This window comes from Balaenoptera borealis (assembly GCF_965194805.1).
Source record: "Balaenoptera borealis genome assembly, chromosome: 17".
Classification (NCBI taxonomy): domain Eukaryota; kingdom Metazoa; phylum Chordata; class Mammalia; order Artiodactyla; family Balaenopteridae; genus Balaenoptera; species Balaenoptera borealis.
Window position 1 is genome coordinate 1,826,309 of NC_138876.1, and position 26,734 is coordinate 1,853,042.

The following is a 26,734-nucleotide window of genomic DNA, read 5'->3' on the forward strand; positions in this document are numbered from 1 at the left end:
CTCAGGCCCGGGCGCCGGGGAGCTGCTGAGGCCCACGCACGTCCTGCTCCCCAGCGGGCAGCCCGGCTGCCCTCCTCGGGGTGTGCTGCACCCCCAGGAGCAGAGCGACTGGAGAGGGTCGGGCCGCGCTGCCTCAGGCCCCTCGCTCACCTGCGGAGCCTGGGCTCCTGCAGGACCCTGCTCTGGGCGGGGCCGCCCGTCACCCCAGGACCCCCTCTGTCTCCACGTCCTCCCTCACCCTCGCTCTGGCTGGCCGTCTCGTGGTGGGTGTGCAGGAGGCTTGTACGCTCCAGATGGACACCCAGGTGTCACCCGGATGGTCACTCAGCCCCATCACTGATTGGGAGGGGCTGTCCCCCGGGCGGGGAGGTGGCGAGGACTCACCTGCTGTGACCCTGGTTGGGGCCCGGCAGAGGGGATGGGCACCTGGGCCCAGACGGGACCCCGCTGCGTGCTGCGTGCTGTTATGGGTGTCCCTGCGACGATGGTTGTTGGTCTGGGGCCACTGTCCCCTCTACGGGGGGCGGTGGAGACCCAGGGCCACGAGCCGGGGTCGGGGGCTCTGCTCTCCACGGCCCGTCCCATCTGCCGCCAGGCGCCCGTCGGCCTCCGCCCGCCCTGAGCCTCCGGTGCCTTTCCAGGGTCCAGCAGCGACAAGGCCACGTGCCGGCGCAGCTCCAGCCCCGAGCCGGCCGTGGTGGCCCCGCTGCCCGGGCCGGGCTGTGCGCCCCTGCGGCCGGGCTCCCACTCACGCACCAAGACGCGGAAGCCCAACTTCAGCCCGCAGGAGACCGAGGTGCTGGTGCAGAGGGTGACGCGCCACTACCCGCTGCTGTTCGGGGCCCTGCGGGGCCCGCCCGCCCGGAAGCACCGCGTGTGGAGCGCGATCCTGCAGGCGGTGAACGCGCTGGGCTACTGCCGCCGGGACCTGGGCGACGTCAAGCACAAGTGGCGGGACCTGCGAGGGGCGGTGCGCAGGAAGCTGGCCGAGCGCCCCCGGGCCCCCGGGCCCGTCCTCACGCCCGTCGAGCGCATGGTGGCTGAGACCTTCGCGGCCCCGGGCCCCGCTGGCGAGGGCCAGGCCGCCGAGGCCCTGCCGAGTAAGTGGACCCTCAACAGCCTGCACGGAGCTTCGAGCAAGAACCACGGGGAGAGCTGAGGCCCCTCTGCGTCTAGATGGGGAGGCCGAGGCTCCAGGCCCGTCCTGGGCGTGAAGGAGCTGAGGCTCAGGGCCAGGTCCGTCTGGGGTCGCCCCGCATGACAGGGCCTCCGCAGGGCCTCAGAGACCTCGGGGAGCCCAGGTCCCCGTGAATCGCTCGGGTGCTCGTGGGAGGCCGGCGCTGTTTCCTCCATCACTGGCCCGGCTCAGCTCACCTCCCTGCCCCTGCTGTGCCCTGTCACGGGCGTGGGGCAGGCAGTGGGGGTGACCTCACCCCCGACGCCCTCTTGTGCTCTCAGAGTGGGGCCCCTTCTCCCTGGGTCACTCAGCCCCCAGAACAGGCCAGGGCAGTGTCTGGGGCTCGCAGCCTCCCAGGGCCTGCTGACCCCTCGGAGCCCAGGGCCCACCGCCAGGGCCACCTTTGCAGAAGGTTCTGAGCCTGGTGAGGAAGACGGGTGCTTGGCTGGGCCTTCCCGGCCGCCTCCAGCACCCCCTCCTCGCACTCCTTCTCCTCCTCCTCCTCGAGACGCCTCTGAATGTCCGCCAGGAGCGCCCTTCGCCAGGCGTACATCTGTCTGTGCATGATGGCTCCACCCACAGCTCGAAGCTGAGCCCCACCGGACCCTTCCCTCACCCCTTCCTGGGGAGCTGCTGGAAGGACTTTGGAGACGATGCCAGAAGCAGGACCAGCTCCCTCCTGAGGGCTGCAGAGTGGACGGCAGGATTCAGCCTCATGGGGACAAGCAGGGGCCCCAGCAGACCTTCTAGTGGGGGGTCTGCGCCGAGCAGGGCTGGGCGGATCAGAGATGCACGCAGACCCGGGACACGGCCGTGCCCTGGGCTGGACCAGGTCGTGGGCCTGGACGATGGGGCGGGGCCTAGTTCGGGAGGCCACCTGCTCCCCTACAGGCAGAGCCAGACCTGGTTTTGGGGTGCTGCAGGGTGGGCACACTCTAAGGGCCGAGGGGGGCTGGCAGCAGGTGGCACGGGTGTGGCCCTGCGTGTTCAGACCCGTCCCGCGAGTTCCCAGCCCCGGATCGAGGCAGCAGCTTGGTGGCTGTGTTTCTCCTGGTGGCCCCTGTGTGTGGCGCTCGGCATACTCCTGGGTCACGAGGCCCAGCCTGGCCCAGACGTCCCTGCCCGCCCTGGTGCGCCAGCGCCCCCTCTCCCGGACCCCGCGGCTCCCAGGCTCTCCTCCGTCGGGACAGTCCGCTGACGGTGAGCTCCTCTTGGGGTTGGCTGGGCACAGTGCTGACTCAGAGAGGTTTGTGGAATGAGTGAGAGAGGGGTAGGGGCAGGACACCCCCTCCCCCCTCCGGTGGGCTGAGACCAAGCAGGGGAGTGGCTGCCACGACTGGTTCGGGGGTGGCTCGCGGCCCAGCCCCACCGGCTCCTGCCTCTGGGTCGGTTCTGGCCTGGGGCTTGGGCAGGGTCTGGCTGCAGGGTTGAGGACGGCTGGTTGGCAGAGTGCAGGGCCCCCCCGGCGTGCCTGCAGCTCTGTCCGAGTTTGGGGGAGTGGTGCTGAGGGGCTCCTCTTTGGTCCCGGGGGGCCTGGCCCAGAGTCTGGGTGCCCCGGAGACCCCCAGAGCGGAGGCCTCCAGGGCAGCTCCCGCCGAGCACCCCCTGCGGGGACTGGGGGTGAGCCCGGGGGCCTGTGGCCCTGCAGGGCTGCCCCCGGCCAGCCCGGGGTCTTCAAGACATGCGAAGGCCGTGGCCAGGGTCGAGGAGGCACCGGAGCCGCAGGCCCCGTGGTGGGCGTTGCCCGCCTGCCTGGCAGCCCCCAGGGCTCAGGAGGAGGGAGCTGGCCGCAAGCCCGGGGTCTGCGTGTATGATGTCCCAGGGTAGGGCTGCGTCTGATCTGGGGGGCACTGAGCAGACCTGCGATCCAGCCCTCCAGGGTGTGACCCCAGTGCCCAGCTGGCCCGGACACCGCTGTCTTCCGGCACACGGGGCAGCCGTTCTCACCTCTCTGCCACCTCCCTCCCTGTCGGGCGTGGCTGGGCCACTGGTGAGAGGGTCTGGGGCACGAGGTGGCTCCTATTCACCTCAGTTCTAAGTCGGTGGCGGTGAGGGGGGCGGGGGCCTTCGTGGGCGCCTCCTGGTCCTGCCTCGCTGGCAGCTGTGAAGGGACAAATCAGCCTTCTGTGAGTCCTTCCTTCCCTGCTGCTCTTCCAGACTGGCTGGAGACAGTGACCTCGGTGTGACGGGGCGAGGACGCCTCTGCTCTTCTGGGGGGGCCGGCCCTGCGCATGTGAGAGAAGCAGGGGTGCCCCCATACTCTCCTGATGGGGCTCCCCGTGGAGGGGCCGGACTCAGACTTCAGGGAGGGAACCCCAGGCAGGGAAGACGCCCCCTGCTCAACCCGGGGCCCAGGGGACTTGGTGCCTGGGCGGCACCTGCGTTTATGGGAATGGTCCCTGCCTCGGCCTGGATGGTGCCCAGGTGCGCAGCTCTCCAGGGAGATATATGCGTTTAGCCGCTTCTGCCTCTGGAGTTCTCACCAAAACGCATGAATTTGGAAGCTTGTCCTCTTTTCCTGGAAGAATTTACTTGATGCGTGTTTGCGTCTGGTCCCTGCTGAGGGCCGTGCCCATGGCCGCGGCCACTCCCTGATCGTCTGGGCAGGCCTTCCCTTTGGGAGGAGAGAAAACAGCATAGAGAATCGCCCTGGTCCTCAGCTGGGTGCAAACCCGGGTCCTGCTGGGGTCACGCACCGCGGTCCGAACTCACCCCTGCCCTGCGTGCCCCCAGCTGGGCAGTGCGTCAACAGCAGGGCAAGGATGGCTTTGGCACCTGTTTTATGTGATGCTGCCTTTTTACCAAGGGCGTCGCTGAGGGGAGTCTCCTGCTGTCCAAGGGCGGCCCCTGGGCCTCGTCCCGGCGGCTCAGGTGTGCTGTGGGGCTGGCATCTCGGGGGCTGCGTGGACGCACCCAGCCGGCCCCTGCCCGAAGTCCTGGTCCCCGCTCAGCCCCTCACCGTTGTCAGAACCGGCCGGTCAGTGCACTTGCTGATGTCCAGGGCCGAGTGCGGAGCGGGGTGTTCCCAGGCCCAGCCTCGCCGTCTTCACGGCGACTCTGTGAGCGTGCAGAGTCACTGCAGAGCCGGGCCTCACCCTCTCCTGAGCGCGCTGCCGCGGCTCCAAGGGACAGGCACCCCCAGGCTCTCTGTCCTGGCAGCTCAGGCCGGCCAGCGCCCACGCCAGGGGGGTGACCGGTGCCCCATCGCCGCAGCCTCTCTTCTCTGGAGGCTGGACTCCCCGCTTGTGCCTCTGAGTGATCACCGGGGGGCAGATGCCGTCCACGCCCCATCCCCACGGCCCTGGGTGACCTCGGGGTCTCCACTCTGTAATTGCTTCTGTTGTCTTGATTTGCAGATAGTATTGAAGCCGGCCTTGAGGCTGCGTCCTCGCACGCAGAGGCGGCCAGTGAGCTCCTGGCTGGAGCCAGCCGGCACCAAGTAAGTCAGTGTGAGGGGACAGCCCGCCGCCCCTCCGACCCCTGCCCGCGCCTGGGAGGGGCAGGCCCGCAGGGTCTTCTCTGCGCCCAGGCGGGCTGCTGTGGGGGAGGGGAGAGGAAGGGGTTGCGGGCCGCGTGCCCAGGGTGGGAGGTCCCGCCTCCCCCTAGTCTGCACCACCCCCTCCCTCAACCCCGCCGCCGAGAGCGCGGTCGGGGCTTCTGCCCACCGCTCGGCAGTGAAGTGAGAGGGCAGGGGTGAGGGGCGGCCAGGAGCAGCGCCCGCCAGCTGGGTCTCGCTGCCGTGGGTGCCGACGTGGCTGTGTCTCCCTGTGTCCAGGGTGCGCAGCACCCCAGCTGCCCCTGCAGGAAGCTCTGCGGCTTCTCCCTCACTCTCAGAAGGGCAGGATGGGTCTGTCGTGTCTGCTGCCTTCCTGGAGGGCGCGGGCCGTGGAGAGGGCCGCCTGGCCTTCCGGCCGCTGGGCCGGCTGTGTCCGTGTCTGCCCCTGGCCTGGCCCCCGGCTGGAGCTGGTGGGGCCCTCTCTGCTTGGGACGAGTTGGCCGGCTCACAGAGAGTGAGGACAAATATCTGACCCTTCTTTGCTTGAGATGGGCTTAGGGCAGCCTTGGGGACCAATGCCGTGCTGACCTGCAGCTGCCGCGTGAGCCCCTGACTGGGCCAGGCAGGCTCGGACCTGGGTCCGGCGGGGGGGGGGGCAGCACCGCCCTCCGCTTGCTCCGCATCATTCGCTGGCCCCCTGCTCCGTGCCGCGCCCCGACTCGCAGAGGTGGAGCCCACAGAGCGCATCTCTCCTGGAGCGTGCGTCCTGGGGGAGGGCGGGGTGGACAGTCCAGTCCAGTGACGCGAGGGCCCTGGGCCAGCCGAGGCAGGGGGGGCTTCCTGGGGGAGCGCCGAGCGGGAGTTGTCCTGGCAGAGGGGACAGAGGCCAAGGGAGGGGCTGCCCAGGCGAGCTCGGGGCGCCACAGGCCGGGGTGCTGACGCTGCGTGGGGGCCCTGCCGGCGGGAGCAGGGAGGGGGCCAGGGAGAGATGATGGACGACGTCCTGTTCCCTGGGGGCTTTGGGAAGTCAGGGCTGTGCTGGGCAAGGGACTCCGGTTGCCTTAGCGGGGAGGAGAGGGCACAGGGTGATGGTCTGGACCAGGCAGGGGTGTGGGCGGGGCAAAGAGCGGGAAAGGGCGGCCCCCTCCTAGCAGCTGCGCTCCCTTCCCAGGCTTCCCCTCCCTCAGGGAGCCCAGTGGGCAGAGCACACGCGGGCCTGGAGGCCACTGGACTCCACGAGAGTGCGTCGTGGGGTGGAGGCTGGCCCCACTGCTGGCCTCCCCTTTTCTCTGTCAGTGGCCACTGGACTCCTAAGTCAGGGCGACAAGCGTAGGCCACACGTGACAGCTGGTGAACACCACACCAAGGGGGGGAAACGGCATGTGTCTGCAGGACGGGGCGGAGGCAGGGCTGGAGATCGTATCTGCTGGTGCCAGCTCGGGACTCTCTGCCCCAGCCACGGGCCCCGACCTTCCAGCACGCCGAGGGCGGCCAGACCTGCACCCGGACCTCTCCACCTGGCTGGGTCCTTCCAGGGCCTCCCAGAATAGAAGGTACAGGCTGCAACTGACGAGCAAGGCGGACTTGTCGGGCGCCCAGGGCCCGGCCTCTCCAACGGGAGCTCTCCGAGTGGGCCAGTGCCTGCCGAGGGCCCTCACCCCCAGGAAGCCTCCTCTCGAGAGGGAAGCAGCACGCCGGCAGGGTGGCTCCCCCCGTGAGCCTCCGGGCTCAGAAGGGTCAGCAAGTGCCTGGACCGCAGATGCCTGGACTCCAGAAGGAGGATGTGACAGTGAGGAGGAGGAGGAGGAAAGGAAGAACAGGAGGAGGCCGGGCAGCCACCTGCGCCCACGGACACATCAGGCTCAGAACCCCTACCTGGTGCCCGGGAGCTCGTGGGCCCAGTCCTCGGGGGTGATGCCGTCATCGCCCCTTTTCCATCGCAAAGCAGGACCACCTGTGCCATAGGTGAGGTGAGAGGGGCTCAGATCCAGGAGGTACAGCCCGAAGTTGCCACCCCGTAGTAATTCCTCCTGCCCTTGCCCACTGCCACACAGCATGTCGGCAGGAGTCGGCAAGGCAGGACACCACAACCTGGGGCTCAGGCCCAGGGGTTTTCCCTGGGACCTTGGTTGACTCACCCTCCACACCCAGCCAATTGGAAGGTTAGCCTTCAGCTGGGCCTTTCATTTGCAGACTAGGGATTTGAGACCCAAAGGAGAGAAGGGTTTTCCCAAGGTCACACAGCTGTCAAGAGGAAGAGCTGATTTGGGAGCCCAGTTTGTAGGATTCCAAGTCTTGGCTTTTCCTGCTACCCTGGGGTAGCTCTGCCTTTATATACAGCTGCTCATCTTTATGGGATGTCTGCTTGGTGGATGGATGGATGGACAGACAGATGGATGGGTGGATGGATGGACAGACAGATGGATGGGTAGATGGATGGACTGAAGGATTGGAAGGGTGTATACACAAGTGGGTGGATGGATAGAGGTGTGGGTGGATGGATAGATGGATCAAGGATGGATAGTTGATGGATGGATGATGGATGGATGGTTTGAGGATGGATGGCTGAGAGATGAACAAATGGATGGATGGATGGATGGATGTAAGGAAGAAGGATGAAAGGAAGGAAGGAGGTGGGCAGATGGAGGGACGGATGGAGGCTTGATGAACAAACAGATGGGCAGATAGATGAGGGGATGGATGAGTGGGTGGATATGTGTAGGTAGACAGATGGACAGACAGGAGGGTGGGTAGATTAATGGCCAGCTTGGGTGGGTGGGCGGATGGACAGACAGATGGCAGCATGTGGTGGTGGCACCTTGGCTTTGGAGCTGCCAGGTTGAAGTTCTACCTCGGCGTTACTGGAGGACGTCTTTTGCCCCCTGAGTCTTGGTGTCCTAGTGAGGGTGCTGCTGCCCGCTGCAGAGGGGCCCCGCGAGACCGAAGTAGCCGCGTGGGCAGCGGGCCTCGTGCAGGTGGCGCTCCCCGGCACCGCCCCGGTCCTGGCCGGCGAAGGCTCACGTTTCCTGTCTCCCTCTGCCAGCCGACGAGGACGAGGCCCCCGGCTGCCTGTGGCTACCCCTGCGGACGCTGGATGGGCCGAGCCTGCCTGAAGCCGACCCCCTGGACCCCCGAGGAGCCTTCCCCGCGTCCACCTGCTCACCCTCCCCGCCCGCCTCCCCGGCCTCGGCACCCCCCGCGGCCACATTCCCCGGGGCCTCCCGGCCCTCGCCGCCCTCCTCGGCGGCACCCCAGCCCTCCGGGAAGCCCGCAGGGGCTGAGGCCTCGGACCTGGAACGGCGGCTGCTGGACTCAGAGCGGCAGCAGGGCGCCCTGCTCGGCGCCTGGTCCCAGCAGCAGAGTGCGCTGATGGCGCAGCAGAACCTGCTGCTGCAGCGTCTGGCCGAGCAGAGCCAGCGGCTGGCCGACGGCGTCGAGGCCCTCAACCGGACCCTGGAGAGGCTGGTGGAGGCCCTCCCGACCCGGGGCGCCTCGCCCGCAGTCCCGGATGGCTCCCCTGGGGGCGGAACGGCCTGCAGGCCAGCTGGAGGCTCCCAGGGCAGCCCCCAGGGCAGGCACACAGGCCAGGAGGTCTTCTCAGGGATGATCCTGAAGGTGGAGGAGGAGATCTAGGGTCTGGACCCCGTGGGCCGCGTGCAGAGCAGGGACTCCGGTCCTGCCCCTCTGAGGGGCAGAGGCGGGGCCTCGATGGAGCCAGAGAGGACGCAGGACTTCCGCCTGTGGTTGCCCCTTCCGTCCTGCCATTGTCCGTGGGCCTCAGTGACGCGAAAGGAGGGCCGGCTGGGGTCTACTCAGGGATGACGCCGGTGGGCGGACCGAGCCCGCTCCGCTCCCATCCCGCGCTCCGACCGTCGGGGCGCGTGCTGTGGAGTGCAGGACGGGGCGCCTCTCGGCGGGCAGTGGGTGAGTGGAGCTGCGGGAAGGAGCACGCGGGGCGCGGCGCCCCCAAACCACTGCCTCGGGTGTGGGCCCTGGAGCGTGGCTCCGCTGGGCACCCAGGAAACCCCCGGCGTGTGCCCTGGAGTGACTCCCGGAAGCCCCCGTGCTCCGTGGGCGCACCGACTGAGGGGGGCTGGGACCCTGCATCCTCCTGATGCTGCCCCGAGGGAACCACGCCCCGTGGGCCTGCGGTTATTTCTCTCAATTTTATGTCTGTGGTGTGGGGTATATATATGTATGTGCGCATATGTTCGTTGGTACTGGATGGGGTGGGATGCCGTTTTATACCTGTCGACTTTTCTTAGAAAAATATTTTTCTTATATAAGCATAAAATAACAACAAAAAAAGCCAGTGATGATAATGAGGGTGACGCTGACAGGAAGTGAGATGGAGCCCGTCTGTCTGCGCGTGCGCTCTGCCTCTGCCCTTGCCTGGCAGGCAGCCCTGATCCCCCCGGGTGTCAGATCCGCCTCACCTGTGACTCCTGGCCCTGTGGGGTCCCTCGGGGCTGGCCCCAGCTCCCGGCCCCGCCAGGCAGGGCACACGGGCCTCAGCGCACAGTTCGGGTGGCTGTTGGGGTCCTCGTGGCCCTGGAGCTGTGCCACCTCCAGCTTCCCCTTTGCCTCCTTCTCCAGACTCGTGGTGAAAGCCTTTTCCGGAAGCGAGAGGCTGAGGTCCTGGCATGAACTGGACAGCGTGCTGGTCCCGGGGCTCCGAGGCAGCCTGGCACTGAGGGGCGCAGAGACCAGGGTGGAACAAACACAGTGGGGGGGACTTTTCCTGGTTTCGCTGTTTACCGTGGAGCCGGCAGCATGTCAGCAACTCTTGTCCACAAAAGAAAGCCCGAGCTCCTTAGCTGCCCATCCAGCCCTCTGCAGTGTGGCCAGCGCCCTTCCAGCCTCCTCTTCCCCTGCGGTCCGGAGGACACCGTGTGTTCTCCACGGCGGCCTTTCCTTCAGCCCTACAAAGCCGGAGTGCATTTCAGTGCCATGTCTGGCGTCTTCCTAGAGCTTCATTCCAGGTGAAAGGCATGGACCCTGCTTGTCCATTAAGATGCCCACTGCAGTGGACACACACCTCTCTAGGCAATGAACACTGCTCTCCAAGGTTACCCACTAACCCTGGTCAGCACCTACTCAGATCCCAACCTAGCCCTGACCCGGGTCCCACGCGGAGCCCTGACCCTGGTCCCACGCTGAGCCCTGACCCTGGTCCCACGCTGAGCCCTGACCCTGGTCCCACGCTGAGCCCTGATCCTGGTCCCACGCTGAGCCCTGACCCTGGTCCCGTGCTGAGCCCTGACCCTGGTCCCGTGCTGAACTCTGACCCTGGTCCCGTGCTGAACTCTGACTCTGGCCAGTCCCGTAACCCCTACTGGACACCTGCTCTGGGCCCTGCACTGAGTGCGGAGGACACAGCAGCCCAGGCTGAGCAGAGGTCTGGCCGCCTCCACAGGCCCGGTATGCTCTTTGCCCGCTGAGGGCCAGGCAGGGCATGGCGGGGATGGGGTGCCTGCCTGTCGGGCCATCGGTCTGGGGGTGCACGAGGGAGCCTGGGTGGCAGGCAGGGGGACAGGGGCCCTGCCTGGCCTCGAGGGCAGGGGTGTTCATGCGGGAAGGGGAGCCGAGGATCTGGGGTGGGAGTGGCCTGAAGGTCCGTTAAGAAGGAGGCTGGGTCTTGGTTTAGACGGGAGCTGGTCAGAAGCAGAGCGTTGAGGGAGGCGCATGTGAGGTGAGGCAGCGGGGAGACATCTGACCCCTCTGGGGGGCTTCCAGCACCTCGTGTGCTTTCTGCCCAGACTCTGGGCCGGGCGACCAGGCAGATGGCGGGCCCGGACAGGGACATGCGGGAGAGGAGGGCCACCGGGAGGGCGGGGAGGGCGGGTGGCGTTGCTGTCCTGTGAGGGGCCCGGGGGCCAGGGGGGCTGTGGCAGCCCAGGGTCGGGGGCCGTGTGCCTGAGGAGGGCGGGGCCCACAGGCCGGGGCTCTGAGGACCCCGTGTGGGAGCCCGGGGACAGGGCGGCAGGGAGAGGAGGAGACCCCATGGAGGCTGGGTGACAGGTGCCCGGGGGCGTTTAAGGAGAGGGGGAGGGGCAGCAGCGTCCTGTGCACAGAACAGCCCGGAGGTGTGAAGACCGAAGGGTCCTGACTCGGGGCGTCTAGAAGGCGTCAGGCACCACGGCAGACCATGTTTCTGTGGCTTGCTCTGGTTGATTGCAAGACCTCTGTGTTCCAGAGAGACAGGCTGGAGGGCGGCTGGGACAGCTTTCATCAGAGCCTGAAGAGACCCCAGGTCACCATGGCAAATCTGAGGCCGGGTGGCCTTGGGGGCGCAGGGGTGATGGCCGGGGTCATGGAGAGAGCTGGGGGCCGTTTGGAGCCCGGTTTCAGGATTCCCAGTTCATGCCCTGTCCGTTCGTCGCGCTGCTTTACCAAGTGCATGAGCCCGTCCATGTGACCCCAAGTGAGCAAGGCCAGGTCCCCGGCCCCGGGGAGCCGCAGGCAAGGAGGGAGTTGGGCAGATCCCTCTTGGTACACTGCGGGTTAGGCAGCCCACGCGGCTCCCCTGCTAGGAGACAGCTTCACGTGGAAAAAACCATGACTGTAAATGCTTTGCTGGCTTGCAGGGGGAAGCAAAATAACCAGGCTTGTCCCCTCACCGCCAGCCCCTCGCCACCGCAGTCAAAAGCGCTGGACGGGAGGCAGCTGAGATCCTGGCAGACGGTCCTTTCAGGGAGAGTGCCGTAGGCCTTGGGGGACCCTCAGAAGAAGAAGAGCCACGTGAGCCCGCAGGCAGAGGTCACTTAGTCTGCCGTGGGCAGCCACGGGTGCAGAGGAGGAGGGAGGGCCAGCGGTTGCAGAAACAACAAGACCACGGCTTTAGGCCCAATAAAGGCTAAATTATGTCCCCCTAAAGTTCAGATGTTGAAGTCCTCACCCCAGGACCTGAGCAGGTGACTGTGTTTGGAGTTGGGGCCTTCAGAGGTGATTGAGGTAAGGTGAGGTCTCTGGGGTGACCTCGGATTCAACGTGACTCGTGTCCTTATAAGAAGAAGAGATCAGGACACAGATGCGCACAGAGGGATGGCCGCGTGAGGACACGGGAGGGGAGGGCTGTCCACACGCCAGGGAGGGAGGCCTCAGGAGGAGAAGGCCTGCGCACGCCGTGGCGTCTGACTTTCGGCCTCCAGGACGGGGACGGGGTGCATTTCTGTTGTTTGAACCACCGAGTCTGTGTTACTTGTTAGGGCAGCCACTGCCGACTCGTGCAGACCCCCAAGGAATTAATCAGATGCCTAACATAAGATAGTGTCTAAGAAATATTTTAAAAAGAAGATGAAATCACAAAGATGAGCAATAATAAGAGATGATCAAAAGTGACCCAATGAGTCTGGAAAAGGTCAGTGATGACTTTTAGAACAAAGAAGTCGGCGGGGGGACCGGGCAACACATTTGGTCCCGGATGACGTGAGAGGAGCAACCTGGGAGGCTTAGCTGGGGAAGTGACAGTGTGCCAGGGAGAGCTAAGGAAGCGGAAAGGGTGACGGGTGAAGGGGTGCGGAGGGTATACCAGCAATTCAGCACAGGTCTGGGCGGGGTCCCAGGAGAAGAGAATTGAATGAGGAAAGGCAGTGCGTGAGGAGGCCCCACCCAACCGCCCACCATCCCGCAGACACAGGAGGCACCTGACACCTGGCAGCTCCACGCCTCCCAGAAACCGCGGCCCCAGAGCGGGAAGGAGGCTCGGGAGGAGAGGCGGAATGACAGCCCCGCTCCCAGCTCAGTCACAGCAGCAACCGTGGAGGCTGGGGACGGTGGAGTGATACCCACCAAGGCTGAGAGAAGGGACTGTCAGCCTGGAATCGCGCCACCCTCAAAACCATCTCTGGAGAGCAAAGACAAGTGAAAACTTGAGGGTTTACTGCCAACAGACTTTCACCAAAGGAGCTTCTGAAGGATGGACTCGAGGATGGAGAATAATCCTCGAAGGAAGGTCTGTGACAAGGAAAGTGAACCAAGGAGCTGGTAAATGTGGGGCAGATCCAACAAAGGACTGTGTGAGATAATAACATCATTTCATATTAAACAGTGATTTTTGACTGTAATGTCTTATTTGTGCAGTTAAGTTTTTAGAAAGGACAGAACAACAATGGGACAATGATAGTGATTAAATTATTCTGAGCCCATTTTCAGAGAAACTAAATATTAATTTTGGTGTCTGTTAACTATACATGGTAAAAACTCAAGGATTCCTTCATTGAAATTAAAGACTTAGACTCTTCAAACGACCCTGTTAGGATAAAAAGGCCAACTACTTACGGGGAGATAATGTTTGTAGATCACATAGCTGACAGAGGGCTTGTATCCTGAATATATAAAGAGCTCTCTAAATCCAACAATAAGAAAAAATATACTTGAATTAGAAAATGGGCAAAAGATTTGAGCAGACCCTTCACCAAAGAAGATATATGGATAGAAAATAAGCATCTGAAAAGATGTTCAGCATCACTAGCCATTAGAGAAATGCAAATTAAAATCATAATGAGATACCACCGCACGCCTGGTAGAATGGCTAAAATAAGAGATACAACGATACAGAGTAAGTGGACCATTCATACACTGCTGGCAGGAATGCAAAATGATACAACTACTCTGGAAAACACTGTGGTAGTTTCTTAAAAAGTTAAACATTCATTTACCATACTTCCCAACAATTGCACTCCTGTGCATTTATCCTAGAGAAATAAAAAGTCATGTTTACACAAAAACCTGTACGCAGATATTCACAGCATCTTTATCTGTAACAACCCCAAATAGGAAATAACCCAGATGCCTTCTGTGGGTAAATGGTTAAACTGTGGTGCATCCACGCCAAGAAATACTACTCAGCAATAAAGATGGATGAAAAGGTGGAGGGTTCTGAGGGCATTTTGCTGAGTGGAGGAGCCTGTCTTGTAGAGCCCATGCTGGGTGATTCCGTGGGTCTGACATCCTCTAAGGGACGAGATTGTGGAGATAGAAACGGGGCCGGGAGGTGCGCTGGGTGGGTGCAACTCTAGGACAGCACGAGGGCCCCCGAGGTATTGGAGCAGCTCTGTATCCGGTCACCACAGCGGTACAAGGATCTTCATGTGTGATAGCGTCTCACAGACCTACACACACAAGACAACAGTGGAAAATACAATAAAATTGAAGGCAGCAGTAACCTCTGGAAGAGTATTGTAGGAGTCTATAACTTCCACACCAGGAAGAAAGGAGTAAGAATGCAAGTAAGCAGACAAAGTCTACTGAATAAAAAAGGGGGGAAAAAAAGAGCAACTAAAATAATACAGAAGAAAAAGAAATTGGACAAACAGAAAACCTGAGGCAAGCTTTTGAAATCTTGTCCAGTAAACAAATGTGGACAGATTAGAAGAGCCTATTAAATGTCAAGGATCATCAGACTGTAGGAAAAAAATATCTCTTTGCCATTTAGAAGTGATCCAGTAAAACATAAGGACCAGAAGGTGAGAATGAAACTATAAAGAAAAACACACCGGTCAGAGTCAGGGAGGGTGTGAGTGGTAAGGTCAGCTTTGGACAAAATGGACGTGAAGACAAATATGTACATGGATACTATCAGAATTAATCATATAAGTAAATAAACAGGATAGCACAAATTACTGCATGATCGGTTCATCTCCTCAGGAAGATGAAGAATCTTACATTTCTATACACCTAATAAAAGAGCTCTAAATAGATAAATAAAGCCAGAACTTTCCACCTGCAAAGGGACTCCATCAGGAGAGTAGAAGTTGTCAACATGGTCACAGAGACTAGGAATTAGTGAAGATAGTGCAGGTTTCAGTAATAATCAGCACTTGACTTACTGGACCCTCAAACAGCAGATAACAGTCTTCTCCAGGACGCCTGGGACGGCTACAGATTTTGACCATGACTTAGGTCATAGAGCAAGTGTCAACAAACTTCAAAGAATCAGTAATGGGTAAAACACTGCAATTATTAGAAAATGCAATTAGGAAAATGCACAAAAATAAAGAAAAAGTTCCTTGTATGTTGGGAAATATTTAAAACAGTCCTAACTAACTGGGAGGTCGATGAAGAAATCATTAATAGATATGTAAAAAAGACATAATTGAATAATGATGAAAATACTACATATCAAAATCTGTGGGGTACTTCAAAGGAAATTAATAGCCTTAAATACTTACACAACAAAAGAAGAAAGGCTGAAAATTAATGAATTAAGATATTAAAAAGACATTAAGAGTAAAAGGACTACAGAATGAACCCTGAGAAATTAGAAGGAAGAAGATTATAGAGACTAAGCAGAATTTATTAAGTTATAATAGCATCTGCAGGAAGCCAAGAGCTGGTTCTTTGGAAGGATGGTGAAAATAGACAAACCACTAGTAAGATTGATCCAGCACTGAAAGAGCAGAAATTCCAAAGTAATAAGAGAATTCTATGAATGGTCTTATGCCAACAAATTTGGAAACTTAGGGAAAAAATGGACAGATTCCTAGAAAAGTACAATTTGCCAACATTGACTCAAGAATAAATAGATCAGTGGTTCTGTAGCCATTAAAGAAACAGAATGCGTCGGAAAGACTTTCTCCCATGGAAACACTAAGCCCGATTGGTCTTTTACGTACGTTCTACCCAACTTTCAGGGCAGAGATCCAGTCTTGTACAAACCTCCCCGGAGAACGGAAAAAGGGGAAATTCCTAAATACATAACTCGAGGTCAAATCAAAGATGACATACGTACGGGAAAGGATCATCGTGGGCCTGTCTGTCTCATGGACACAGACCTGGTCATCCTATCACAACACAAGCGGACCGTGCTGAGTCCCGTGGCCTGCCTTTTGGAGCTGGTAGTTTAGCAGGAAGCCTGGACAAACCACCGGCTTTGGGGGAAGTAATGCCCCCACCCTCCATAGAGCTGCCTCAAGGACGAGGGTGAGAGATGATGCTGAACTTTGAACGCCCGCCCTGAGGCCCTGCGTGGGGAGCTGTGCAACTGTCCTCCGGCAGCAGCAGCAGAGAAAAGCAGTGAACGCCCCGCGGGTGCCAGGGACAAGGTCGGCCTCCTTTCTTCCTGCGTCCTTTCCACATCCTAACTGCTCCCCAGTGTAGGTCTTTACTCAGACGTGTGCTTATCAGAGAGGCTTCCCTTGCTGCCTCTCACCCTCCCAGCCCCACACGTGCCAACACCCCCTGTAAGTCCTTGTCTTCCTGGGCAGGTGACCTCCACAAGGCCGGGCTCTGGCTGCGCCCGGCCCCCGCGACAGTGCTCAGCGTGCAGTCCGTGCTCTGTCGACGCACTGCATGTTCCGCGCACCGCCCGTACCTGTGCAGAGGCACCCGGAAGGCAGGGCCGGGGCATGGTCCCCTGGGCAGGGGAGATTAGGAGGTGCAGAAAGAAGGAAGGTCTCCAGTGGGCCAGGCCTGGGGTCAGATGGTGCCTTGCGGAGCTTGGGCTTCTGAGCTAATCCAAGTCCAGCCAGGGGCAGGACTCGCGAAGAGCCCAACTGGTGGCCTGGCCCAGGCCCCGAGCCTCCAGGGAGGATGAGGAGGGACTCTCTGGCCAGAGCCCTTCATCCTGTTCCCAGTGACAGGATGTTGTAATCTGAGAGCCCGAGAGGCCTCGTCCAGGCTGGGACCTGCTGCCCTGGCCAGGCTGAGGGCCACGCTGGGCAGCCTGTGGGGGAGGGGAGGCTGCCTTTTAATTTGGAGCCGAGCAGGGTAAATAAGCAGCAATTGGATTTGCCGAGGCCTGAGTCCCTGGGTGCAGAGAACACCGGAGAATCTTATTTTCGTGATCAGATTGTTATAAATTCTCCCCACCATCTGCTGGGAAATGTAAATGTGAATCGGGTTCCAGGCGCCGGGAGGGACAGCTGGTGGGGCTGCGGGGGGCGGGGAGGGGGACCCCCTGTGCACCCAGGCCTCGGGCTGGGCCCCAAGCCGTGCCCCTTCCCGCCCACCGCGGCTCTGTGCGCTCCACAGCCCTGCTCTGAGTGATCGCCCGCAGAAACGTAACCCCAGGCGAAGATTTAAGTCAATCTGCTGGTGACTGGACTCACCATGCCTGGGTAGACGGGCAGAGGTCACGGGCACAGGGCAGAGGGACTGGGGGGGCCCTGCACCCCGCTCTGTGCTCCACCTGCCCCAGTGTCCTTGGCGACTCGCAGCAGCTTCAGGTCAGGTGGGCGCTGCCTTGGCCCAGCTTCAGTGTGACTCTGCGGGTGCCCCCACTCCTCTAAGCGGCGGACGTGGGCCGACCTGCCTGCTGTCTGGCCGGCCTGGGGACAGGACCTGGTGGAGCCTGCGGAGCCCGGAGGCAGGAGGGAGGTGGCGCAGGTCCTGGGGCTGTGGTCCGGCTGCCCTGGGCCCAGGGTGAGCGACTACAGCCTGCGGACCGCTGGCAGCAAGGCTGGGCAGGAAAGCCCCTCCCAGCAGAGACCCTCTCACCCTTTCTGGATCGGCGAAGAAGCCTCTGCTCAGGGGAGATGGGCCTGTCCCTTGGGAGTGAGTGCAGGGCCGTCCCGTGTTCTTCCTGCTGTGCTGAGCACACGAATGGCGCTCCCTGTGGGTGCGGGGGTCTAGCCTGGCACACATTCCTGTTCTGGAGACAAGGGTCAGGGGTGTCCTTGAGGCCCAGGAGAAACTGCCAGAGAGATGGCTAAAGAAATGCCAGCCCCGTGGGCCAGAGGAGGACAGAGGATAAATCAACACGGCCCAGATGGATGCGGAAAGGCCTCCAAAGGAGGCGGGGACTGGCTCTGAGGGGCAGTCTTAAAGCTCGTAGTGCCTGCCCCCCGAGGGGGGCCTCTGAGCCCCTGAGGTGAGAAGAGTCTCACCCCCTGCACAGATGAGACCTGTGAGGCCAGATGGTGAAGACTTGCCCTAGGCTCAGGGACACGCAGCCACCTAGGCTCAGGGACACGCAGCCACCACCGCCCACAGCATGCGGGGGACACAGGCATGGGCAGGCCCTGGTTGGGGGGCGGTGCGTGTGTGTGCGCGTGTGCATGCACGTGTGCACCGGCACGTGTGTGTGCGTGATGTGTGTGTGCGCGCACGTGCTCAGGTGTGTTGCAGTGCCGTGCACAAAGTTTACGTGTGTGCGCACGTGTGTCGTGTGTGCCTGTGCGCAGGCATGTGTTCTCCTTGCTTACCATCCAGGCAGTGTCCGCAGCATGAAGGTGGGAGGCGTCCGCTTCCTAGATGGGGCATCAGGTGGGCAGAAGGGCTTCTCCGGGAGGCCGCTGGTCTGTGGGAGGCCGGTGAGGGAGCCGGGCACGGGGCAGGCCTCCAGCCCCTGAGCTGCCCACCCCTCCACGGGAGGGGCGCCTGGCCGCACCTCACATCACCTGGCCGCTGATCAGACGGGCCCCTCTCCTGGGCGGGTCCGCAGAGAGCCCAGGCCCCGCCCACAGTACCCCTGAACACCCACCTGGGGGGCGAGCTTCCGAGCGGCCCTCCTAGCCCGGCTTCCTCCCGGTCTGCCCGTCCCAGACTGAGCTGCGGAGCACCGTGCCAGCAGGGGAGCTGCCTGGCCTTCCCGAGCCTGGACACAGGGCAGGCAGACGGGAGGGGCGGGCCGGGGGTCCCGCGGGGAGACGGTGGCCTGGAGGAGGGGAGGAGACTCCTGAGGCAACGCCTGGCGTCCGGCCCGGGCCTGGTGGTCAGACTGACCGGGCCGGCTGTCCAGGGTGCCGGGGCTCACAGAGCTCCCGCACGTGCCAGGTGGCCCGCTTCGGCGTCTGCCTTGCAGGACCCGTGCTCCCGCCTGCCCCCGCCCTGCCCTGCTCCGCAGGCTTCAGCTGGGAGGGCCGTGGGAGCTCCTGGCTACTCCAGAGGAAGGAGGTTCTCAGGCTGAGGTCACCTCTGAGTGGGGGCTGGGCTGGGAGTGGGGAATCGACTGCTCCAGAGAGGTGACGAGGGGACACCACCCCACCGCGGGGTGACTGGGGGATGGCTGTGTGCGTGGGAAGGTCCCTTTCAAGGCAGAAACAATGCAGTGTTGAAGTGGTAGGGAATCTGGGCTCATTTTCAGCAGCTGTATGCAAATTGCATGCAAATGAACCTCTCTTCCTTCCAGTACCAGTGAGTGGCCCAGAGAAACAGTGATCTGGAGGACCAGAGTGAGCCCAGCATCTTGTCCGATTCACAGCGAGAATCCCCTTCTTCGGAAGCTGTGCTGAGTAGGGGCAGCCGCTGCTGTTTATTTAACAGATGAGGACGGTCCCTGGAGCCACGCAGACTGGGTTCTAATCCCAGCCCTGCAGTGACTGCCTGTGGGTGACTTCGAGCATGTTGCTGAATCTCTCTGCTCCTCGTTTCCCTTTTCTGTAAAATACAGACAGTAGTGCCTCAGAGGGTTGCATGGGAAGCACTTAGCACAGTGACTTGTTCTGATGATGGTGTGGTGGTGGTGATGGTGGTGGCAGTGGTGGTGGTGGTGATGCTGATGCTGATGGTAGTTGTGGGGGAGGGGATGATGGTGGTGGTGATGGTAATGATGGTGGTTGTGATGGTTGTGGTGATGATGGTAATGGTGTTGGTGGTGGTGGTGGTGATGGTGGTGGTTGTGGTGATGGTGGTGGTGGTGGTGATGGTGGTGGTTGTGATGGTTGTGATGATGGTAATGGTGTTGATGGTGGTGGTGGTGATGCTGGTGGTGGTGGTGGTGGTGGTGGTGGTGGTGATGGTGGTGGTGGTGGTGGTGGTGATGCTGGTGGTGATGGTGGTGGTGATGGTGGTGGTGGTGGTGATGCTGGTGGTGATGGTGGTGGTGATGCTGATGGTGATGGTAATGGTGGTGGTGGTGGTGATGGTGGTGGTTGTGATGGTTGTGGTGATGATGGTAATGGTGTTGATGGTGATGGTGGTGGTTGTGGTGATGGTGGTGGTGGTGGTGATGGTGGTGGTTGTGATGGTTGTGATGATGGTAATGGTGTTGATGGTGATTGTGGTGGTGATGGTGGTGGTGGTGGTGGTGATGGTGGTGGTGTTGGTGGTTGTGGTGATGATGGTGGTGATGGTGGTGGTGGTGATGGTGATGGTGGTAGTGTTGGTGGTTGTGGTGATGATGGTGGTGATGGTGGTGGTGATGGTGATGGTGGTGGTGTTGGTGGTTGTGGTGATGATGATGGTGATGGTGGTGATGGTGGTGGTGGTGATGGTGATGGTGGTGGTGTTGGTGGTAGTGGTGGTGATGATGGTGGTGACGGTGGTGGTGGTGGTGGTGGCAGTGGTGGTGGTGGTGAATCCTGCTGTGGTGGTGACTATGGTGATAGGAGCGAGTCCTCCACAGCAGGCATGGTACAAGGCCCTGGGAGAATGGAGAAGAAAAGTGATCTCTGTCTTTGCGATGCCCATATCTTCTTCAGAGCCCTCCCCAAGGTGGGGCTCATGTTCTAACTTGCGTCTGTGCCCTCCAGCCCCTGCAGGCCTCTGTACCTAAGAGCTCCACTCTCCACACTCCCTCCACTGTCACCTCTGCTGTCGGTACTGACAGCGTGCCTGCCTTACGGCAGCTGTGACTTGACCTATGGACCTTCCTTAGAGCCCCTGCTGTGTCAGGAGGGCGGTGCAGGCAGGTGGGGGCAGGGAGCACAGGGAGGACGACACGTGGTCCTGGCTCTTGGGGGACCACTGTTCTCCTGTGGCCTCGCGGCACCACCCTTCCCCCACCCCCCCGCAGGACACACTCTGTGCTCCATTCAGACTGCAGCCCCGCAGGGCCCCGCACCGTCCTCTGTGCAGCAGAGCCCCCAGCCCACTGTCTTCATTATGCCTTGGGGCCCTCCAGCCTCCCCCGCCCCTCCTCCAGCCTCCAGCTCCCCAGGTGGGCATGTCTGCCACTCTCGTCATCCTGGCTGTTGGCACAGGGCCGAGCGTAGGGTGTGTCCAGGACCTGCCGGAGGGCCTGCTGGGCCTGCTGGGAGCTTCCCACCAGGCGTGCAGTTGGTGGGGGGCATGGGGGGTGGGGCTACAGCACCCGAGGAGCCCCAGAGCGTGGCCGGTCCCTGTCCTGCTCTCAAGACAAACAGCCCACTGTTGCCCATTTTGTGGACGTGGGACTGAAACTCAAGAAAGACCAGCACTTGCCCCAAATCGTGCAGCTGGTGAGGGGCGGAGCCAGCGTTCAAATCCAGTCTCTGATGCCCAGGCTTTCCCGCGCACCTCGGAATTTTGGACAGAGCCAGGAAGTCGGGAGCAGGCAGGTGTTGTACTGGCAGCGGGAGGAGCCGGAGGAGGAGGATGGCCAGAGAGAGGCAGGGTGCAGCGGTCCCATGGGACAGCTCCCACCCCCACCGGCTGTGCACAGACGGGGATTCTGCGCTCTCTGCAAGCTCGGGGAATATTTGGTGTGTCTGTCGCCTCGAGCTGGTGGAGGTGGTCTGGAGAGGGGCGGTGTGTGGGCGGTGGGAGGGGGAGGCTGGGGCGAGGGGGTGGCCTCCGTGCCAGGACTCGGAACACATGGGGCGCCGGGGAAGCCAGCTGCAGCCCCTAGGCTTGGAACCCAGCGGAATCCAGTTGGCTGGGCCCTGCCTTCTGCAAACAGATATAGATTTGGTTTCATTGAGAACCTCAGCGCTGCCAGGCCCACAGGCCCGGGCCCACGGCTCTCGTGCGCTTGCCGCCAAGAAAGAAGGGGAAAGGGAGACAGAACTGTGTAGCCCTTTTGCAATGAGAAGCCAGGAGTGTTTGCGTGAGATCGATTTCTGTTTCTGGAAGAGGCTCAGCTCTTAGCCCAGCCCCGCCACCCCGGTCCAGCCTCGGGTCTGAGGGGTGGGTGGGCAGCTGCAGTGGGGTGGCCTGAGACCCCCATCTCCCCCGCCCCCTGTCCTGTCACCAGCCTTGTTGTTCGTGTCGCTGCTGCCATTCCTGCAATGTCGCATGAGCGCGGTCACACCCAGCAGTGGCTGGGCAGGCACCCTGGTTGTCCGGCTTCCAAGCCTGTCCTGCCACTGAGTCCATTCCCCCCGAGTCAGCACCGCCTGCCCCGTCCAGTCTCCCTAAAATGCCACCTGCCCTGGGAGGGGCTGTGTCTGGCCTGGGCTCCTCATCTGTGTGAGGGATCAGATTGTGTCCTCCAGGATGGGAGGCGCAGGGCAGGACGGAGGGGGCTTGTGCCCCAGCTCTGCGAGTCCAACCTCACTCAGCCGAGCCGCACATCTGTCCTACGCAGGGGACAGGGCAGGGGGCAGCATGCCCATTGTACAGATGAAACAACCGAGGTGCGGGGAGGTTGGGGGGCCCCCAGTTCAAGGAGGAGCCAGGATGGGGACTCGGTGCTGAGGCCACCCCTGGGGGGCCTGCATGTGGGGGTGATGGTGGCAGTGATCGCAGTAGGTAACAAGGGTGCCTGCAGGGCTGTCTGGTCCTGACGAGCTCCCAGCCGGGGAAGGAGCGGAGCTTGGAAATGCCCCAGCCTGAGTACTGGCTGCGTTAGTTACTTGCTGTGCGACTTTGACGAAACTGCGTATTATCTCTGAGCCATCCTTTTCTTGTCTGGAAATATCCTTTGCCCGGGGTTGGGGGTTAGGTGAAACCGTGCAGGTAACTAACTGCCTGTTAGGAGCCCCGCCTGCGCAGGTGGCCCTTCTTGCACTGAGCACTGTCACCGCCGGCACCACCTCAAAGTTCAGAGCTGGGCAGGGTTCCAGCCCCAATCTGGATGCAAGGAGAAGAGGCCCAGAGAGGCTCAGAGACTTGGCCTGGGTCACACAGCTGGTCGGGGGCACAGCCTGGAAGAAAACCCCAGTGCCCGGGTCCTGGCCATCCTCCTCCACCTGCGGCCGATGCATTATTAATTGGCCCTCCCAGGAAGACATGCAGAGTGTCTGTTTACCTCTTGACAGCAGAGAGGGGGAAACAACAAAATTAAGCCAAACAAACCGCCCAGACATCAAACAAGCTCTCTCTCAAAGTGCGTGCTCTGCAGATAGAAGAATGCGGAGGGGCGGATCACGGCTGCTGGGAGACTGAAGGATGCAACCCCTCCAGCAAATTGCGGGCCTGTCTCCAGGGCGGGAGGGCTCCAGGCCTGACTGATGCTTTCAGAAGGCAGGCGCGAGAGGCAGCCCGCCCGGGGTGGGCAGGTGTGTGCTGCGTCCTAATTGGAAGGGCTGTGCCTGCCTGGAGCGCTGTCCCGGAGGCATGGGCTGTGGCGAGGAGGGCGTGAGCAGGACCAATGCTCCCCACGCTCTGCTCCCCCAGCCTCCTTGTCCCTCAGAAACAGGGGGGTCCAGCTCTCCTTCTTTATTGTGGTTTTTGGAGGGTTGGCTTCTCCTTTTCAGCCCCAACTGGTGGAAACCGTGAACTCTGAGGAGCCCCAAGTGGGCACCATTGGATGAATCCCCGTGATCTGGGGTCACAGTCTGGGGAACAGGGATCTGACCGAGGTGGGCGTGGGAAGTCTGGATCCCATTCCAAACGACTTGGGCTTGACCCCATCACTTGCCTTCTGTGTGTTCATGGGCCTTGGTGTTCCCAGCCTGTAAATGGACCACGGAAGGAGCGTCAGCACCACGGACAGAGGCAGGGGCAGCTGGACACTGGGTCATCCTTCAGGATGTGCTCTCCTTTGCCCGGCTCAGACCCCAGGCCTAGGGGGGCAGCGATTCACCCTTGTCACTCTGCGGGGCTCCCGTGAGGGGAAGGGTAGTCACTGAGCATCGTCCCTCCCCTTTGCGAGGCTTTACCTGTTTCCCAGGTGAGCCTCCCTGCAGCCTCAGGGTAGGAGCTGAGTGCACACTGCAGAAGGGGGGCGGGGGTTAGGCTAACCCCCCTGCACCGGTGGCCCATCCAGCCATGTCCTTGCCTCCCTCACACATCGGTGACTCCGTGGTCCCCACTACCCGCCCCCCCCCCGCCGCCCCCCCCGCCCCGGTACCTCACTGCTGCTTCAGGAACATCTGTTGATGGCTCATTAATGATGCCAACAGGGCAGATGAAAAGGCTCAGAAGGGAAAACAGAAGCAAGGGGACAGCTTCGATCCCGGGATTGTTAAGCCGTCCCTGATGCTGTCCCCGCAAGCAAGGCTTCTGCCACGCTGACGCCCTCGGCGCTGATGGCTGTGTCCGTTTCCGCTGGTCCAGCGTCCACTGCTGTCTGCCGGGAAAGGGATCGGGGGCCACCCCTTGGTGCCCCCATGCTTGAAACATTAGCACCTTGAGGAGTTTCAACTTGCTCTGCTCTGGGGGAGGGAGGCCTCGTTACAACACCATTTTTAGGCTGGTGAGGAGCTCTCCATGCCCCCCAGATTTGCACTTTCCCTCAAAATGCTCTTGCTGCTGGCAGGAGAATAGATGTGAGAATTAGAGAGCAGCAGGTGGCTGTGAGCGTGAGGGGTTCCAAGTGGTGTTTGTTAACTCAGGGCCTGCCGGCATTAATGACTAGCACACACATCCCACCGAGCTGCCGGCCTTGGCACCGGGTCCCGTGTGTTAATGGTCACCAGAGCCTTGCTATCGGCTTTGGAGGAGGGAGCGAGAGGCCAGAGAGGCCCCAAGGGCCCCCGAGGATCACACAGCAGGTTAGCGGCAGGATTTCACATCCCTCTGTTAAACGGAGCTCATCCTGTTCCTCCTTGTATCAGTCAGCTCAGGCTGTTTGGCTGTAGTAACAAATGAGCCCAAGGCTGGGTTTGGTTCTAGCTTGTGTTACATGCCCATAGTGGGTTGGAGGTGCCTTTGCTCCTGTGCTTTGACTCTGGGACCCAGACTGATGGGCAGCCCCCCTCAGACATTGCCAGGCTCACAGCAGAGACCAGAGCAGTGGAAGAATCTCACAGTAGCTTTGGGTGTGTGCTTGGGAACAGCAAGTGACCTGCTGCACCCACCAGGCACTTCACAGGCCAGACCTGGGGCCAACGGGGCTGCTGTGCATGGTCTTGCAGGGAAGAGGGAGGGGGGAGAGGTGCTGAGAGAAGGGCCGTGCACTTTGGAATGAGGGTAGAAACTGCCCCCTGCTCAGAATCACACCCCTACCTCCGGCAAGCCCTCTCCACCCCGGCTTCCTTCGTCCCCTCCTCTCGTGGCCTCTGCCCAGGCCCTGCCCTCCTTAGGGGTCTGGGGAATTGCCACCCCCTCCTTCATTCCCTGGACTCAGGGAGGGACCCCAGTCCCCCCGCCACACACACTGACCTCAGTGACCCGCTGGGTTTGGACCGTCTCTCCTCTCACCCCCTGGGCCTGCTCTCCCAGGCTGCACAGTCCACCCCCGAGGGAGGAGGTGGCCTGGCCTGGGGCCCCTGGTCCGTGGGGTTTGGAGCTCATCCAGGGGGCCTCCTCCAGGCCCTCCTCGTACTGCTCTGCCTGGGGAGCTTCCGTCCCTGTTGCATCCCTGCATCCTCACCCTCCGAAGCCCTCTCCTGACCCCTGTCAGGTCTCAGCCTCCGCCTCTGGTCTGGGTGGGGTCCCGGGCCTCTGGGGGTGCCCGTCTCCCGCCTCTGCCCCTGGCCACCCAGGCTCGGGCTTTGTGGGTGCCTTAGGCCAGGACTAGCGCCCCCGCTTGTCAAGGAGGAGAGCTGCACGGGTGGGGTGCTGTCAGGCACAGGTGCAGGACTGTGAGAGAGTGGGTGCTCGGAGGGCGCTGGACGCGTGGGCTTTGCGGCCACGTTGGGCAGCAGCCTTTGTGACCTCCTGGCTCGTCCTGTGCCCAGACACCCGGGGCTGCTGGCATGAGCGGGACCGGCCGCACATCGGCGGAAATGCCTGGGAAGAGGAGTGTGAACCACACGCTTTGGGCTCAGGATCACCAGCCTCGTCGTGTGCAGGTGTCAGCTCACTTGCGATCTTCGGTGAGCCCGGCGTCGCCCTGTCCCCATGTGGAAGATAGGCCCAGGGCTCAGCATGGCTACGGGGCCTTCCCAGTTACGCTTGACTGAAACCCCGCCTGCCTGACCCTAGGTTGGGGGTCCGGTCAGGCTGCCTCCCTCCTCTGAAGCCAGGACTTTGGGACACGGCTGGCGAGGGGGAGGGACGGGGCAGGGAGAGCGTGTGCCCTGAGTCTGCTCCTGGCAGGGAAGGGTTTCTCTGGGTTGAGACCTAGGAGTGGGGCACGTGGACGGTTCAACTTGACCTGATGAGACTAAGTTGTCTTCCAAAGGGGGTGTCGATCGTCACACTCCCCCCAGCGATTTGTGGGCTCTGCCCGTCCAGTATGTGATATCGTCAGATTCCCTAATCTTGGCCAGTCTGGTGGGAGTAAAATAAGGATGTAATTGTGGTCCTCATTTGCATTTCCTTGATTACTAATGCGGTTGGAATTTTTCATACATTTATATTTATGTTTCCTTTGCTGTGAAAGGTCTGTTTATGCCTTTTGCCCATTTAAAAACTTGGATTGTTTGTTTTTCCTCCTTGGTGATTTGTGGAACGTACACACACATGCGCGGGTGTTGTAACCTGGACGCCACTGCTCCGGGCGTCTGGTCCCGCTGCCAGCGTCACTGCCCGCCGGTGCTTTCCCTCCCGCCCCCAGCGTGGGGTCTCCTGACGACTCCGGGGGTCCCTGCACACTTGTAAGCGCCCCCGTCCCAAGTCCGGGAGATGTGCTCATTTGTTTTCTTCTATGGACTCCCGGCTCTGCCTCTTACATTCCTACTCGGGTATTCAGTCCCCCTCACCGTGTCTGAAGACCCCTCCTTATCCACCTGCCCTGTTCTGTGTCCCACGGCAGCTTCCACGCGTGGCCCCTTCTGTTCCTGCCAAGCCCTCTCCCCGCACCATTTCTTCCCTGTGTTCATCACTCCGCCTTTGTGCTAAATGATGCTGGCTGGCAGGTGGACCCCATCCTTATTATTTCTAGCAGCAGCTTGGGTCTCCCTGGCCCTTTGCTCTCCCGTATGTATTTTAGAATCACCTCGTCAGGTTCCATAAACAACCCTGTTAGCATTTTTTATTGGAATTGCATTGAATCTATGGCTCAAGTTGGGTAAGAATTGATATCCTTGTGATATTGGGACTTCCTATCTGTGAACACAATATGTCTCTCTATTATATTTATGTCTTTTAAAGTGTTTTAAAATACATTTTAAACGATTGTCTCCATATATATCTCATACCTTTTTAAAGAT

General features: G+C 61.0%; 1 protein-coding gene across 5 annotated transcripts in view; it reads left to right on the forward strand.

The window, feature by feature from the left end:
• Positions 1–26,734, forward strand: part of TSNARE1 (t-SNARE domain containing 1) — a 133,734-nt gene that overhangs the window by 74,142 nt on the left and 32,858 nt on the right. For 3 of the 5 annotated variants that reach the window (XM_082363856.1, XM_082363855.1, XM_082363854.1), the window contains 3 exons: positions 642–1,100; positions 4,534–4,616; positions 7,717–8,140. In XM_082363856.1, the coding sequence (XP_082219982.1) occupies positions 642–1,100; positions 4,534–4,616; positions 7,717–8,043 (869 nt within the window). In that variant the 3' untranslated portion in view covers positions 8,044–8,140. Of the gene's footprint in view, positions 1–641; positions 1,101–4,533; positions 4,617–7,716; positions 8,141–26,734 lie in introns of those variants that run through there. The other 2 variants (XM_082363853.1, XM_082363857.1) reach the window with 2 other exon arrangements.